The 17,241-nt window shown below is 42.2% G+C and overlaps 1 protein-coding gene across 1 annotated transcript in view; it reads left to right on the top strand.

Moving 5' to 3' along the window:
- Positions 1-4,277: 4,277 nt before the first annotated feature.
- Heatr4 (HEAT repeat containing 4) overlaps positions 4,278-17,241 on the top strand; it is a 36,501-nt gene continuing 23,537 nt past the window's right edge. The window contains 7 exon segments of the mRNA XM_021248324.1: positions 4,278-4,502; positions 4,504-5,207; positions 6,645-6,835; positions 7,868-8,008; positions 9,290-9,493; positions 11,198-11,341; positions 16,864-17,031. Coding sequence (XP_021103983.1) covers positions 4,341-4,502; positions 4,504-5,207; positions 6,645-6,835; positions 7,868-8,008; positions 9,290-9,493; positions 11,198-11,341; positions 16,864-17,031 — 1,714 coding nt within the window. The 5' untranslated portion in view covers positions 4,278-4,340.

Genomic DNA, 17,241 nt, shown 5'->3' with positions numbered 1-17,241 from the left:
AGTGAGAAATGCAAATTAGAAAGCAGAAGGGAAAAAAAACCAAAGGAGCTTTTGGAGAGGAGATAAAGGGCAGATTTGAAGCCTGCCAGGATAAGAGTTTGTGTTGCCCAATCCTGCTGTCCTCACTAACCAAGCTTCTTTTACATGACCTACTGATACTCTTTGGGGCCATTGTTTCTATAAATTGGATAACCCCTGAGAGTTTATTACAGTGCAGATTTCTAGGCCTTGCAGCTTATTGAAGCAGTATTCTGGAGGTGTGGCAGAGGAGTCTACATTAGCCTGCAACACTAAATTCTGTCTCAAAAAGAAAAAGTCTGTATTTTATCAACCTCCTCAGGTGACCGTGATACATAAGGTCCCTGAGCCACATCTAACAAAGGATGACTGGTCCTCTTGCACCCCACTTCATGACTTCAGAATTAGAACCTGGAGGTGGAGATGAGAGCATGAAGATGTCTAATGTTAAGGCAATTTCTTCTGCTTTAATAACAGAAGCAAAAACAATAAGAACAAGATACTACTACTTTTAGCACACATTATTCAACCTACTTCGATAAAAATACTAAACAAGTAGGTGAGGCTAGGGGCCTGGGAAAGTAAACAGAAGAGTGAAATTTAATTTGAAATCTCTGAAATAATGATCCATTTTGAGTTGGGGTTTTTTTTGTGGTGGTGGTGGTGGTGGTTGTTTGGTTTGGTTTTTTGAGACAGAGTCTTGCGATGTAATCTAGGCTGGCCTTGAACTCATTATGTAGCCCAGGCTGCTCTTGAACTTGTGATTCTCCTTTCTTCAGCCTGCCAAATTCTGAGATTACAGGCATGCGCCACTACATCTGGCAGAGTTGGATTCTTCTATTCATAAAATACCAAAGGGAAGAGAGGACTTCAGTTCAACTTTCATGTTTTACAGTTAGTGATCTACAAAGTTCATCAGGTTCTAAATGGAAACATGTGGCCCGCCCTTCTTACCTGGCTCCGGCCTTTCCAGCCCAAATTCCTAAAAGGACAAAGATGATGCTGGTGGTTGCTGCTGAGTAGGATTGCAGGCCTATTCTGCAGTGGTACTAGGATTAATTTATTCTTTTTTTTTTTTACTGTTGCCTATCTACAAAGAGTTGGGATATGGTATTCTGCTTTTGGTTCTAGATGGCTGTTTTTTGGGACAGTGGCTCCTGATTCATGAAACTGGTCTAGGTAATATCTAAGTTGGATAAGCTGGACCCTCCAAATTCTTATATAGGTTCCTTTTTCCTTTCTAAGCATCTTTGAAGTGTTTAGTGCTCTAATGCCCCTAAATTCTAGGCCTAGTGAACCTTGTTAGACCCAGCGAGAGAGAACCAACCAGAGACCGATATTAAATCCACACAGGAGTTTATTATCAGCCGGGACCGAGCCAACCATTGGACTTGAGCCCCGGCTGGGGGGAGACAAACATGTTTTATACACCTTTGAGGCCAACAGTTTCTAGGCCCCCCATGGGATAGAACTAGCAAAGCAAGCAAAAGGTACAGAAGCGGAATGTCCTGCTGTTAGAACATTTGTAAAACAATAGTTGATTAATTGTTATTTCTAAAGAGACTTTCTAAGGGGAGGAGGTTTTTAAGCTTCCTCCTTCTGAGTTCATCTAAAGGGCAGGCAGGTGGGTCAAGCAGCAATATGGAGTCTGTCTTGCTAACTAGGGTCCTTCAAACCTAACTTAGAGAACTGCCTCCTAAGGATAATTAGTCCATCTCCCAAACCAGTAATAACAGTTCTTCACATTTATGTAATACTTTTTAGCGTGCAGAGAACTTCCACACATATTTCACGCATATTCTGAGCTTCAGATCAACAGGTGTCAGACACCCTGTTAGAAAAAAATTAGAACACATATGCTATTTTCAGATTAGCAAACCAGGGATGTTAAATCATTTGCCTGAGAAGTGCAGAACCCTGCCTTAGCTCTGTCTTCTAATTCTAAGACAGACAAGGACAAGCCTCTTGTGACCAAACCTTATATTTTGCCTGCCCCATCCCTTCCTTTTAAAATGGACCTATCGTGTGTTTCTTTCTCACTTAGCCAGCATATCAGGTGATAAGTATTCCTTGAGAATCTACAATAACTGATAATGATAATATGGTATTCTTCCTGTTTGCTTTGGGGTTTTTTTGCTTTATTTTTGTTTTTTGGTTTTTTTTGGACAGGATCTTGCTATGTAGCCTAGGCTGGCCTTAAATTCATTAGGTAGCCCAGGCTGGGCTTAAATTCATTAGGTAGCCCAGGCTGGCCTCGAACTCGCAGCGATCTTTCTGCCTCAGCTTCCCAAGTGCTGGGATTACAGTTCTGCACCACCACACCTGGCTGCATTGTTATAAGGTTTCCTTGGCTCTTTATGTCACAGGTGAAAGGGCATATATCTGGGTATTCTTCACTCCCTCCAAACATGTAGTCACCTTGGAGTGAAACCAGGCCTCATCCTGATTTTAGTGTTTAGGATCAAAATGTCCCTGCCTTAGGAACAAGATACACACTGAAACACACAAATGTGAAATATTTTACTAATCATTACACATAGGTCAGAAGAACACTAGCATTGCTCTCATCTGACAGCTCATTTTCAACCAGCAAAAGTGGGCACTGTTTCAAGAAAAACATTGCCTTGCGATAGCCTCTACCTTTGCCCTAATTTTTGTAGTGTATTTAGATAGCATGGTCACTGCCTTTGTGACCATGTGGCCTTCGTGACCATGTGGTCTTTATGCTTGTGAAGAGGTGAAAGAACTAAAATTAATTTTGTATGTAAAAAAATCTACCAATTCTTGCCTAGGAACATTGAGATGAAAGCTGACTTAACAGAAAGAAAAATCTCAAAGTTAGGTTTCATACTTAGAAGACAGTGGGATAAATCAGACTGCAAGGAGTGGTGTGTGCTGCTTGTTAGGGAGGAGTAGAGTTAGATCTGCTCCTCAGGGGCACCTTGTAGCTGTGCAGGAAGGGGAGGAGTTGGTAGGAGCAAGAGAGAAGGGTGCAGAATAAAGATACCTGTCCTTGGGAGCCTAAGTGCAGCATAGGAGTGGTAGAAGTGGGGCTTGAGGGCTGGGGATGTTCCTCAGTGGTGCCATGCCTGCCTCACAAGCCCAAGGTCCTGAATTTGATCCCGGTACCAAAAAAAAAGAAAAAAAAAGAAGTAGAGCTTGAGCCAAGGCCAGAGTGGCACAGAAGTCAAAAGCTATGGAGTTGCAGTACTGCAGATCTCATTCCCCTACTTACCAGCCAGGCAATCTGAAATAATTTACTTATCTCTCTGAGCCTCAGCTTCTTCCCAGATCATAATATCTTGAACAAGTACAGTGCTCTAATTACCAATTATCACCATTAGACCAAGAGAGTGGTTCAGAAAGAAATAACAAAATGAAACACTAAATCTAAACACCAGTTTCCTACAGTTTTATCTGTTAGCTAACAACCTGAAAACAGCCTACAATAATTAAGGAGGAACCTACTTGATAATATACTATACCTTGAGTATTTTAACAATTAAGGTTACGGGTGGTTTGAAGGACAGAAGAGACAGGAGACATGGTCACTGGGCAATACAGTTAGAAAGCCAATACTTAACATTGTGAGGTGTCACAGGACTTAGAACTAAAATAAGTGGTATGGACCAAGAGGGATTTATAAATTATTCAGATATGACATGGCAGCCTGTAGGAGCTATGGGAGAGGCATGTAGGAACACAGCTAAGCCTAAAACAATGGACAGGATTTTTGTGTCAAGTATGGCAGAAAAGCAATTTCACAAAGAGGGCACAAGAGGAAGCTCCATTGGGTGGAGAGAGGAATACTCAGAGAACAGTGAGGGATTTGGCTAGCTCAAGACGAGGTCACAGGTCAGGACAAAGTCATAAGCTGAGGTCCTGCTCGTAGAAAACCCTGAGTGCCAGGCTGAGTTGTTTGTGTTTTATACTCTAAGCCTTTGAACAGAGAAAAAGCAGCAGCTAAAGAAAAATGGGAAAAGTGAGGCACTGTTGAAAGGCAGTAATCCCTCACAAGGAGATGAGCATCTTCACTTTGGGGACAAATGTGAGAATTGGAAGCAAGGGCCTGATACAAGAAATATTTAGAATGTTGTACCATGTCTTTCTTTTGTTCTAATTCAAATGGCTTTTCCTTTCCACCACACTCTTCTTCTTGTCTGTCTTCCAAGACACTCTTTCTGTTCTGCTATGGGCTTCCAAATTCTGCTGACCTCAGTTCTCACCAACTCCTTCTATCACTTGAACAGGTGCCTGGTCACAGCTGCAGGTCCTGCCTCTGAACCAGGTAGTGTGGAAGGAAGCATTTGCTGGGAAACAATATGACCACGTCCCAAAAGGGAAAGATCTTTCTAGGCCATCCTCAGTGACTCAACCCACGGCTGGGATAGGGTATGACTTTCTGCTTCTCAAAACTGAAGGACAGGGAGGAATGTGCTTCCATTTCCGGTATGCCACCCATCTTCCACTTCTGCCCCCAGCACTGCAACGCATCTCAAGAGCCAGTATCTGAAAAAGGCTGCTGCAAACCTGTCCTCTGCAGAGGTGGTGTGGCAGCGAGGGCTGCCCAGCGTGTCTTACAGCCAGTACAGCTTTGACCACCTCTACAACACAGACGACATCATCCAGCCTCCCCACGTCAGGAAAGCCCAACCTGAGAAACGTGTCAGCTTCAGGCTCCTACATCCCTCAGGACCCTTGGCAGGAGACACCCCCCAGGCTGGGAAGACAGAAAGTTCTCCCCATTTTGAAAAGAAGCGAAAGAAACCAAAGCCAGAATGCATGGTCCAGGAAACTTCTCACTCTCTCATGCCTTCGCCCAGCAAGAATCCAGATATGCTAGATCTGCCACCTTCTCCAGATGTGGAAAGGGACGTCTGGCTTCCACCTTCTGAGAAGGAAGACAGAGCCTGGGAGACCATTGTGTTGGAAAAGCTGAACAAGCGCACAGCCTGATGGATCCAGAACAAGCATCCCGCAAAGCCTGGAGTATCACCCAACAAGTGGCAGAGCTTCTTGAGCCAGCAGTATGACTGGAGCCATATCCAGGATGAACTCACCTCGGCTACAGACCTGGAGCTCCTGAAACAGCTGGAAGCAGAAGAGACAGCAGAGTTTGAGGGTCAAACTATCATCCTGCTCCCCCAGGGAGAAAAGAAACCAGAGCTGCTGCTTCCTGTTTACTACAGGTAAGCTGGCCAGGCTTTAGGTACATCTTTGAAAATCCCTGGCTCCTCTTCAAGGACTCACAGGTGTTCTTACATACTTTATTCTATTTTATCTTATTTGTTCTTTTTTTTTTTCTCTCTCTCTCTTTTTTTGTTCTGGGGATCTCTACGCAAGTGCTATACCACTGAGCTACACCCCAGGGCATAACTCTTATTTTGGAATGCACTCTCCCATCAACCACATGTTCTCCACCAACAACCTAGTGTCTGGGAGCTCCCCAAATTAAGGTTTTTTAGCCACTGCAATACTGACAACCTGGGTTGGACAGCTTTTTGTTGTAAGGGGATCCCTGTGGATTGTAGGATGTTAGCAGCATCTGTGGTCTCTACCCACTAGATGCTAGTAGTTGGTTTGACAACCAAAGATGTCTGAGATACTGTCCTGCCAAATGTCTCTGAGCGGCAAAACTGCCGCCAGTTGAGGACAATTGCCTTAAAAGGATCAGTTCTTGGCCTTCACCTGAGTCAGCTATCAGACTGCTGATCCAGTTACCATTCAAGCATCCCAGAAATATACCCATCATGAGAATAAGGAAGGCAGACACTTCATGGGACCGAAGTATGGTCCTGCCTCACTTTGAATAAGGAACCAGTGTGTCACGAGACTGAAACTCAAAGCAGCTATAGGACAGAACCAAGTAACCTTGGCAAATAAAGTGATTCCCTATTTCTCAGATTGCTTCTTTCTTGTTTATAACTAAAGTGAAGGCTGGAGCTATTATAATAGCCCTGATTTCCAAAAAGGAATTAAAAATAAGTGGAAATGTTTATTCATTTACTGGGAAAATATAAATTGTCTTTTTGCTACTTTCAGTTTAGTCTGCCAAGTGCCAGGGACTACAGCGTAAAAGGGCTGATTTGTACCTTTCAGGAGCTTGTAGCCTGTCCACTGGGTGGGCCAACATTAAATAACCACACCACACTAACATGAGGTAATATAGAGGTTCCCCAAGTCTGGGCAACCTCTAAGGGAACAGTGTCAAAAAAGGGTTATGCTATGGGCTGGAGTGTAGCTCCGTGGTAAGTCATCTTTCTAGCCTGCATAAAGCCTTGGGTTTTATCCCCTGCACCAGGCATGTACACATGCACACACACGCGCATGCACACACACGCGCACGCACACACAGAGTTATGTTGGGAGTATGGCTGCCCTAGCATGGTGCCTTATCATGTTGTTCTGGCTGCCAAAGGCACGGTTTCATCGTGGAGGGGCTAGGTTGTTGAAGACAGGTCCTTCTTGTGGCTCCATATTCAATTGACACTAGTGGAAAGGTTAATAAACACTAGTGTTCTTCAGATGCTCACACATGTAGGAGCTGAGCTTAAATGAGCTGTGCTCCCAATGGAAAGTGGGGCACCTCCTACCTTTCCTCCTTTCCCCCCTCTACACCTGCCAAGATTACCCAGTTATTCCCCACAAGTACAGACAGTTGAAAGCATGCCCAGCAAGAATACAACGGCTGAGGATATCAAGGAAAAGAAAAGCACCTCCCAGCCCCCAAAGCAGAGCTGCTTTCGACAAGTGAATCTTCAAGCTGGAAAGTTTGCTTACTCCACAGATAACACCTTTGAACAGGAGATTTACTTTGGTAATAGCACTGGGGCCCTATGGTGGGGACATAGATGAGCATGGACCAGGGAGGTGTAGGAAGCTGGGGAGGGAGACAGTCGTGGGTGGGGAATGAGAAGCCCTGGGTACTCTTGGTTTTCATGATACATCTCCTGGGTACTAGCACAGGTTGGGGTGGGCAGTGATTTCCAGTGGGAAATAAACAGTTCTCTTTTTCCTCTTCTCTATCTTACTAAGGAGGGAGTCCAAGGTGGGATTGTAAGGTCAGCAAGATTTGACTGTGGGAGCAACCTCTCTTCTCTGTCCACACTTTCCCTTCCCTCACTTTGAGATAGTCCCCAACAAGGTGCCATGTTGGAAAAAATATCATGGACTTTGGAACCAGGCAGATTTGGAATTAAATCCTGGCTCAACTCCTTATTACACTTCAGAACATTTTCCTCTAAGGCTTAGAAACCTCATTTATAAAACAACGTTAACAAAAATGCACTTTAAGCAGAGTAGACAAGGAAGCAGCTGTTAACACTTTTTACACAGAGCCTGGCACATAGAGGTGCTCAGTAAATTCCCATTACTCCCCCCTTCCACTTTGTTTTTTAGATGGACGGGCTTCCAGAGTGTGTTCCAATCTGTTTCTTCTTTCCAACCCTCATCCTGTTCCTACACTGGTGTCAACTGGGTCTTCTTAAAGGGTTTAACAAAACTATTCTAAAATATTCATGACTGATGAGCACAACTGCCATTTCTTTACTAGTAGTATCATGGGGGACAATGCCTAGAAGTTAAACACATTCTGCCTTAGTATGAAAAATGCCATCCTTGGCTCCCATACCTCTATGAAGCTTCTCTACACAGCCACAGACAACTGTGACATTTCTAAGCAAGAATCACATTCAAGGGATGCTTCACAGTATGGTAATCTTCGGTTTTAGGAGCTTAGATTAGTGCAAAAGAAAGTTGGTTCCTGATGAGTGTAAACCCAGGAAGAAAGGAAAGGAAAAAAAGAAAAAGAGGCAAGAGTGAGGGGGACTCACTGTTTCTTTGTTCACAGATGGAGTCCAGATCATCCACAACATTGGAGGAAAGAGAAACCATATTTTTCTGGAAAACTGCAGTTGGTATGACAAACAATTATGTAAGATCTTCCCTGAAACTCCAGAAAAGTGGAGTTTCCAGCCTGTTCCTGAAGCACGTAAGCAGGAAACTGATGGGGGCGAGGGTGGTAGAAGTGTGGCTTTTTTTTTTTTTTTTTTTTTAAGATTCCTAGTTCATGGGCTAGGGGCACCCCCAGCAATGGGGGAACTCCCTACCAACTAAAAAGCACCTCTCAAAATTATAAAATACTAATATCTAGGAAGAGCCTTGGAGAGGTTATTGCCCTCCTTGCTGAAAGGAAAGAACTGATTCAAAGCAAATCTAAAGGTATTAAGAGTTGGAATGAAATTTTGGAAGAAAATAACTGACAGTGATAGAATGGAACATGAGACTAATAGGCAATGTGGCAAACAGTGTATTTAATAAGTTTGGAAATGCTTTTATCTGTTTTCCCTTCCTGTCCTCCACACAATTTCTCTCCTAAGAGGCTTTCTAAAACCATTGGACACCATGAAGAACAAAACATAACCATAACCATTTTTATATAACAACCAGAAGTAACTATATTTATAAGTATATATGGTTTCTTCTGTTCTCAAATTTCTTTGTGGGGGTGGAGGTTGAGACAGGGTCTTCCTGTGTAACCCAGGCTGGCCTTGAACTCTTGGCAGTCCTCCTGCCTTAGCCTCCCAAGTGCTGGGATTATAGGCGTGCACCACCATGCCCAGCATTCTCAAATTTCTGGCTGTTATTTATCATAACTAGACAAATTCAGAGATATTAAAATCTTTAAAACTTAACCACTCATAGCACTATTCCTTCCCTCAAAAAAGATTAAAGAAAAAACTTAATAATGAATCAATGGCCAATTACACTGTAAATTTCAACATATCAAATATTGAATTTTTAAAAATTTTAGCTTGTTTTACTTTTAGATAAGGATCTTGCCACATTGCTCAGGCTGGCCTCAAATTTGTGATCCTCATACCTTAGCCTCTATAGTAGCTGGGATTACAGGAATACACCACTGTACCTGCATCTCAAATAGTGAATTTTATAAGCAAATCTTGTCACATATAAACATATTTGTGTTCCTAAGTACTGATTACACTTATAAAAAGGGTTGTGTATATCTCTACCACCTCTCAAAATCTGTCTCATTATCATCATCTTAGCTTACTATATGATACTCAAGTCTTTTCCTAATTCCCTGTGGAACTTCTACTCAGTTCCTTATATAATCATGGGAAAGTTCACTCTCAAGGGATTTGTTTTGCCTTGGTATTAGTAGGAGTAGGAATGGGAAACTAGCTGGGACCACTGTGTGGCAAGGCCTAAGGCAGTCAGGGAAGATACCTCATGCTGCCGTGTTGCAGAGCTTGTAGGCCCGTGAAAGGAGCCCTGCGCTGGACTGCTCTACCCACTCCAGCCAAAGATCTGCTGTTGCAGGTGGGTGAGGAGGATGTGCCCATCAAGACCAGGAAATCCAAGAAGCTGGTGAAATCACTGGTGGAGGATGTGACTTGGGAACTGGTGGTTCTGAGGAGGATGGTGCAGGAATGGAAGACTGCCTGGGGCCTGAGTGAGTGGAGGGGAATAGGTCTCACCTTGGACTAATGCTACTCAATCTCTCTCAAATCCATCCCTCTCTTGTAAAATGTAAAAACTTGGTTGCCTCATTAAGGTTAGACTAGATAAGTTTTCACACAGTGGGTGTTAGGTGAACATTAGTTACATATATCTGATTTTTTTTTTTTTATTGGCATGGGCCAGTCTTCAGTAATTTGTAGAAATTCGCTGCACTGAGAAATCTTCATAGGCAGGGACCATGTCTTACTGATTTCTGAAACTTTACAAAATATTTGATGCCTGAAGGAAAAGACAAAATATGCTACCCAAGCATTTGGACATGTAAAGATCAACTCTGTGGCAGAGTTGCGGCGGTTATCATGTATCTACTTTTCCTCCAAAGATAGCCAAGTAGAGGATTAAGTGTCTGGGGCAGGTAATGGCCTAGAAAGAACTTTTAGAACTATTTGAGAACTCAAAGACTTCTGGGTTTCAGAAAAATGAGATTAGTTAGTGCAGGAGAGATGATTTACTAGGTAAGGGGGATCAGAAAACAAAAAAGGTTGAAAAAGAGATTCTGAGTAAAAGATACAAGTGGAGAGTGCCTATAGAGAGTAGGAGCACTGTAATAACAGTATCATACCTTCAAAGAGGGCAACTAGCAATTTCAGTACAATGAGGGAGCTGTTGAAAGCTAGAATGAACAGCCTTCAAATGCAAGGAAATTGGATTACAATAACTAACCTTTGTTGGGATGGGGATATAGCTCAGTGGTAGAGCACTTGCCTAGCATGCACAAAGCCCTGGTTTTGATCCCTAGTACTAAAACAAAATTAATATTTATTGAACCCTCATTATCTTGTCAGACATTTTGCTAAACACTTTTGTCAAGTTAAGGATTTAATTCTCAGTGTAACTCAATATGATGGATTTAGTGTTACTCCTATACTACAAATGAGAAATCTCAGGCTCAGAAAGGTCTTATCCAAGGTCACATAGCTAATAACTGTTTCCAAATCAGGTATCTCTGCCAACAAAGTACTCACAGCCACATGGGGATGTTTACTTGTTTGTTTGTTTGAGATGGAGTTTTGTTTTGTTTTGGTTTTTTTGGTACCAGGGATCGAACTCGGGTCCTTGCGCTTGCGTAGCAAGAGATGGAGTTTTATTATGTTGCCCAGGCTGGTCTTGAACTCATGGGCGCAAGTGATCCTTCCACCTCAGTCTCCCAGGTAGCTAGGACTACAGGAATTGCCACCCTCACCAGCCAATCATTACACTTTTTACTGCCTCTTTTATTTTCAGATGGTTAGAATGAAAAGTTAGTTAAAGCTGGCCATGGTGGTACAAACCTGTAATCCAGCACTCAGGAGGCTGAGACAGGAGGATCACAAGTTTGAGGCCAATTTGGGCTTACGGAGCAAGTTCCAGATCAGCCTGGGCTACAGAGTGAGTCCCTGTCTTTAAAAAAAAAAAAAAAAAGTTATGTAAGCAAAAAGTGTAAGTATAAGATTGGATTGGGGGATTTAACTGAGAGGTATATGGATCATCAGAGAAATAACTTACATAAGGAGCCCATCTCTGAATTTTTTAATCTTCTAAACTGACGTTTTGCTTGAATTGTCCTGGGGAAAAGGCACTTCTTGTCATCTGCCAGCAGCACAATATCTAATCCTAACCAGGTGGTTCCTTTCTCATTTCTGTCACTGGGACACAGTCATCGAGTGGCACCACGAGACAGTGGAGAGCCTGATGCAAGGCTTACAAGACATATATGATCACATTCGGATCCAAGCTATCATCACATGTGCCACAGCTGCTCTGGAATGGCCTCGGATTGCCCCCAGCCCAAGGGACTCAGGTGAGAGCTAGGGCTGAACTGCTTGAAAACATCTGGAATTCATAAAACCATGGAACATCTGAACTGGCTGGGACCTCAGAGTTTATCTAAGACCATTTTACAAATGTGGAAACCAAGGCCCAGAGACTGTCCTGAATACATACAGCTTATCAGTAGTAGAGACAGATGACAATTCTTACATTCTTCACCTCTAGTCCAGTGCTTTTTTTTTTTTTTTTGGTGCTCGATATGAACCCAGAGCCTCAGATGTGCTAAGAGTGTGCTCTACCACAAGTACTTTTTGCTCTTTACCTTGTTTGTTCATGCCTTGCAAGAAAGTTCACACTTCATATTCATAGCAGCCAAAAACTATATTTAAAACATACATGTGGGTATTCTCCCAACTCCATTTTACCTCTTCTTTGGACAGCACATCTCAAACTCAACATGCTCAAAACTGAATTCATCACCCTTGACACAGACCCTGCGCCCCACATTCCAAATCTCAATCAGCAGCTCCCCAATCCAGTTTATAAGCTAGGCCCCTGGGAGTCATCCTAGGTAAAATCTTTCATCTACCATAACCAACTGATCATTGAAAACTACTGACTACTTCTTATTTTTTCATTTTTTGATTACAAAAGAACTATAAAATATCATTATTCATCAAAACACAGGAATGTAAAAAGAGGTAAAACCTCTGTCCTGTTTTCCAATCCTGATACCACTCTGTCCATCATTCCCCAGGTTAACCAATGTTTACAGCTGAGCACTTCACATTGTTTTATGTTTTGGTTTTGTTTTTGGTACTGGGGATCAAACTCAGGACCTTGTACTTTCGAGGCAGCTGGTGGCACCACATATTGTTATGCTTTTACAAACTTATGCTAATGTACAAGTGGACTTTTAAATTTATTACAAAATTGAGTATTTTATTGAGCAGGCTGTAGTTTTTTCCCTGTAATCTGTGGATCGGATCTGATAAATTCTGTTGTTGAATTCTTGGAATAGAGGCAGGAACAGTACAAGTTTGAGCCCAATCTGGGCAATGTAATGATTTAGCAGCATTGTCTCAGAATTTTAAAATAGCAAAAAGGGCTAGGTTCAATCCCTAGTACTGTACACCCACATACCCCAAAACACCTACCCACACACACAAACACAAGATTCTTGGAATAAATCCTACTGAATCATGATTATATTATTTTCTTCCTGGTGTAATTTATTTTTTTGTTTGTTTTTGTGTTTTGTTTTGTTTGTTTTTGTGTTTCATTTTGTTTGGTACCAGGGATCGAACTCTGGTCCTTGTGCTTACGCAGCAGGCGGCGAAACCACTGAGCTAACTCTCCAGCTCTGGGTTTAATTTGTTGAGACATTAGAATTTTTTGTTACATCAGTGAATTTTGTAGTCTTATTTACTTATACTATTTTGTTAAGTTTTAGAGTGTTTCTACTCTAAGACAAGAACTTTGTAAAATAAATGAAGAACTTTTTTATTTTTTCCCAATTACAAGTCTGTAATCTTTTGGAAAAAAGAAACATCTATAGTTTTTCTTTCCTATCTACTAGTGCCAAAAATGTAACTCCCTAGGAGGTAATTGAATAAGATACAGGTCACAGATGATGGCACGTTGAAAAGACAAACTGTGGCCTTCCTTACTTGTTTTGCAACTGCCCTCAGATACTATCTTTTATACAAAACCTGAGTTAATCTGCCCCTTCTCTGCTGCTGGTTACATCTAGGTTGACGTCTGTCCTCATACTTCTCTAATTGTATACCTTTCTCTATCACTACCAGGGAAGGAACTTCTTAAAGGCAGGGACTAATTTTACCTCTACTAAGTTGCTAAGTTGTCAAGTTTTTTTTTTTTTTTAAGGCAAAAAGTTTTATTCAGCTTACAGTTTGTAGAGGTTTCAGTCCATAATCAGCTGGCTCCAAGGCAGGGTGGCAGAGGGACAACAGCTCATGGTGGACAGACAGTAGCAAAGCAACAAGAGCAGTTGTCAGGTTTTTAAAGTTTTATTTCATTTATTTCCTGTTTATTTGGTTCCAGATATGGACATTTTCCTTCCTAAATATTTTTTATTTATAAAAGAAATATAAAATGTTATTATTAATCAACACAAGAATTTAAAGAGGTAAAAACCTTACCCACCCACTTTCCAACCCTACTCCATTCTACACATCACTCCCCAGATTAATGTTTGGTTTTTAAATTTCCTGTTCTCTCTGCTGGAATATTTCTCTCTTCTCACCTGATAAACTCCACTTGCCCTTCAGTTTTTAGCTAAGATGTCACTTTTGAGGCACTTTCCCTGCCCTACCACCTAGACTTGGCTCAGTGTCCCTGCCATATGCTTCCATTCATGTACATTTTTTGTTATATATGCTTATTTCCTTGGTTATTAAACAGGACAAAGTATTGTCAGTGGGCAACACAAAGAGAAAACCTCTGATGGGTGGCAATAGATACTATATCCTAATACCTGAATCTTCCACGTACAACCATGTACCATTTAAGGGTGGGGATAGGTCTGAGGGATGTGTCTTTAGCATCATTGTGCAGACATCATGGAGTGGTATTTACACAAAAACATCAACAGGGCCGGGGATTTAGCTCAGTGATGCCACGCCTGCCTCCTAAGCACAAGATCGTGAGTTTGATTCCCGGTACAAAAAAAAAAAAAATCTACAACATAAGGAAAGATTATCTATTTTTTTTTGTACGGGGGATCAAACTCAGGACCTTGCGCTTAAGAGGCAGGTGCAGCACCACTGAGCTACATCCCTGGCCCAAGACAAGATTATCTTAATGGGACTACCATCATATATGTGGTCTGTTGTTGACCAAAACGTCATTTTATATGGCCATGACTGTACAAAGAATGTCTGTGTCTTGCTCAGAAATATGCCTTCTGTGTGATCCTTTTCACATGTCCTGGGTGTCTAGACTTGGACTTCTTTTGTAACTTCCCCCAAGAAAATTACCTTATTTTTTAAATACACAATTGACTTGTTACATCTCTTTGCCTGAAATACATATATCTCCATCTACAGGTTTAGTGTCACTTGTCTGAAATGCTTGGGACCAAAAATTTTTTGGATTTTTTTTCAGATCTAGGAATATTTGAATATACATTGTGAGATATCTTGAGGATGGGACCCAAGTCTAAACATTAAATTCATTTTTCTTTCAGATATACCTTATATGCATAACCTGAAGATAGTTTTATGTATTCTGATTTTAGTTCAACATTATCAAAATATATTTTGTTAGCATGTAAAACATGTTATTTACACAAACACACACAAAGATGTTATTTACACAAACAGTACATTATAAGCAAAATTGAACACTTCTGCCAGTTATTCTCTCAGAAAGCAAACGATCTGCAAAACAACATTGGATTGTATCACAAGAACTGCTTTGGAAACATGATTAGGTTGTACAGAGACATCCCACAACTCCAAAAGCACTCAGTGAAGCCAAAGGTGGTTCCACGGACCTGAAAAGTCTTTTAGACATAATCTCTGAACACCGGTGTGAGGCAAGCGGCAGGTTCTGAGCTGCTTTCTGCTCTGCCTTCAGGCGTGTCAGCGCCAAGAACACCAACTGGGTCCATGAGAGGAAGACAAACCATAACCAGGACAGAAACCGTCAAACGCAACGTCGGATAAATCCAAAAGGCACCTGCCCGTTTCCTCCCCGCCAGCCCCAGCAGGCACCCTGTTAAATACTCGCCATGCAGGCAGCGGGAGTTCTAGGCTCTTAAGAGCCATCACTGGGCACCACCTGCCTCAACCATCGGCCCGCCTCGCTCTCTCTCAGCACAAGACGACAGGCCTGTGAGGGCCGGGGATTTAGCTCAGTGGCACGCGCCAGCCTTGGAAGCGCAAGGTCCCGAGTTCGATCCCCCATAGGAAAAAAAAAAAAAAAAAGGACAGGTCTGTGGCAGAAGCGGAGGGGCAGCACTTTCCACCAGCGCCACTGTTGCGCCTTTCCTGGAATGCTCCACCATCCAGCGGGAAGGGTTGGCTTTGCAGGAGGAGAACTGAAGGAGGCAGTCGAGATCCCGATCATCCTCCTCCTTTCCCCGCTCCCTCTCCCCTCCTCCGCGGCGGAAAGCTGCCCCAATCCCGGCTACCAGAGCGTGGACACAGACTTCACAACGCCCAGTTCCCGAGCCTCACACCCAGAGAGGCCCTGCCTGGGTTGCCACTTCGACTCCATAGTGGGCGCACCGCAGTGCGTCCCTTCCGTCGCACAGAACTGGAAGACTGGAAGCCATGCCGGATCTCTGCTCAGTACTGCAGAATGTGATCCCACTCAGTTTCATATAGTTTTTTTTAACTGTGCCTGTGTTTTGACTGAAACCCATCACATGAGGTCAGGTGTGGAATTTTTCCGCTTGCGGTATTATGTCAGTGCTCAAAGTTTCGAATTTTGGAGCATTTTGGATTAGGGGATCAAGAGTGCCCAATTCGCATGTAATGTTTCTAATAGATACCATAGTGACCCATTGCATTAGTAAAAACAAATGATTATAAATCAGAGAAGTCTGAGTCAGACCTAGCCCTGCCCCTAAAGTCTTGTAGGATAAACAGGTTGATTTTTGCCACAAAAATATTGATAAGGTCACCATAGTTCGGATGGAAACATTCTTCTTTGGCTTGAATACGGCACTTCATAGGCCAAATGATAAAAGGACAGGAAATGGCATATTGGCACAGATAGGCACATGCTGTAATCCCTTGAGCATAAAATCCTGCTAGGTGTAGGGGGATAGCTGACCTGTGATTACATTAAGTAGCAGTAGGTACCTGACAAAAGGCTAGGCCTCTTCCCCGGCCTTTTTTTTTTTTTGCTTAAATTCTTTTATTGGTACATTTTAGGTATACGTTTACATTTATCATTGGGTATTTGTACCTGTACATGATGTATCTTGGTTATTTTTTTCCCTATTCCCTGTGCTCCCTTCACCCCTCCACCCTTCCCTATTTACAAAGACTTTGTTTCCTTTGTTTTATTTTATTGGTACATTTTAGGTATACAATACAATGACATTCATCACTGGAAATTTGCATTTTTTTCCTTTTCTTATAATTTTTCCATTCCCTTCTTTCCTTTCCCCTTCCCCTCCCACTTCCCTTCCCCCATTGGACCTTTTCTTCCTATTTCAAATTATCAATTATTCATTTTAATCATTTTAATCCTTATATACACTTTCAGTTTTTCACACCAGAGAAACTATTTGGTATTTACACGTGTCCTATTTATTTCACTTAAGAGGATGGCCTCAATATGCATCCATTTAGCTATAAATGTCTCTAGTTTCTCGTTATGACTGAGTAGTACTCCATTTTATAAAAAAAACCCACATCTTTATCCAGTCTTCAGTTGATGGGCACTTGGGCTGTTTCCAAGCTTTTGCTACTACAAACTGTGCCGCTATAAATATGGGTGCACATATATCACTGTGGCATGATTCTTTTAATTCTTTTGGGAAGATACCCAGCATTACCTGGCTCTTTTTGATCACAGACGTGAAGCCATTTATGCAGGACTTGCTAGAGGCTCTACAGCCTTCCCTGGAGGCTGCTCTTTGTGACAAGAATGTCAGTGTGAGGATAGCAGCAGCACTATGCCAATATGCCACACAGTCACATAATCCCCTTGCCCGGGACGTCATGGAGACAGCCCTTGTGAAGGGTGAGTAACTTCATCACTGCTGACCTGGGAATATGGGATAGAGGGTATCTCTCACCATCAGCTTTCATAGACTTCCTCTCCACTTATGCTCTGAGATGTCTGCTGCATCAGGTTTGGGTTTATGTTAGAACATTCAGAAATCAGTTCTTCCTAGGTACTTATACAAAACTAAGCTTTTCATAGAGGCATTTGATTAAAAATTATGCCCTA

The sequence above is a fragment of the Heterocephalus glaber genome, unplaced genomic scaffold (genome assembly GCF_053883595.1).
Source record: "Heterocephalus glaber isolate CG9 unplaced genomic scaffold, H.glaber_assembly_v1.0 deba00001608, whole genome shotgun sequence".
Lineage (NCBI taxonomy): Eukaryota > Metazoa > Chordata > Mammalia > Rodentia > Bathyergidae > Heterocephalus > Heterocephalus glaber.
Note: the sequence above shows the minus strand (reverse complement) of the source record. Positions and strands in the feature narration are given on the sequence as shown.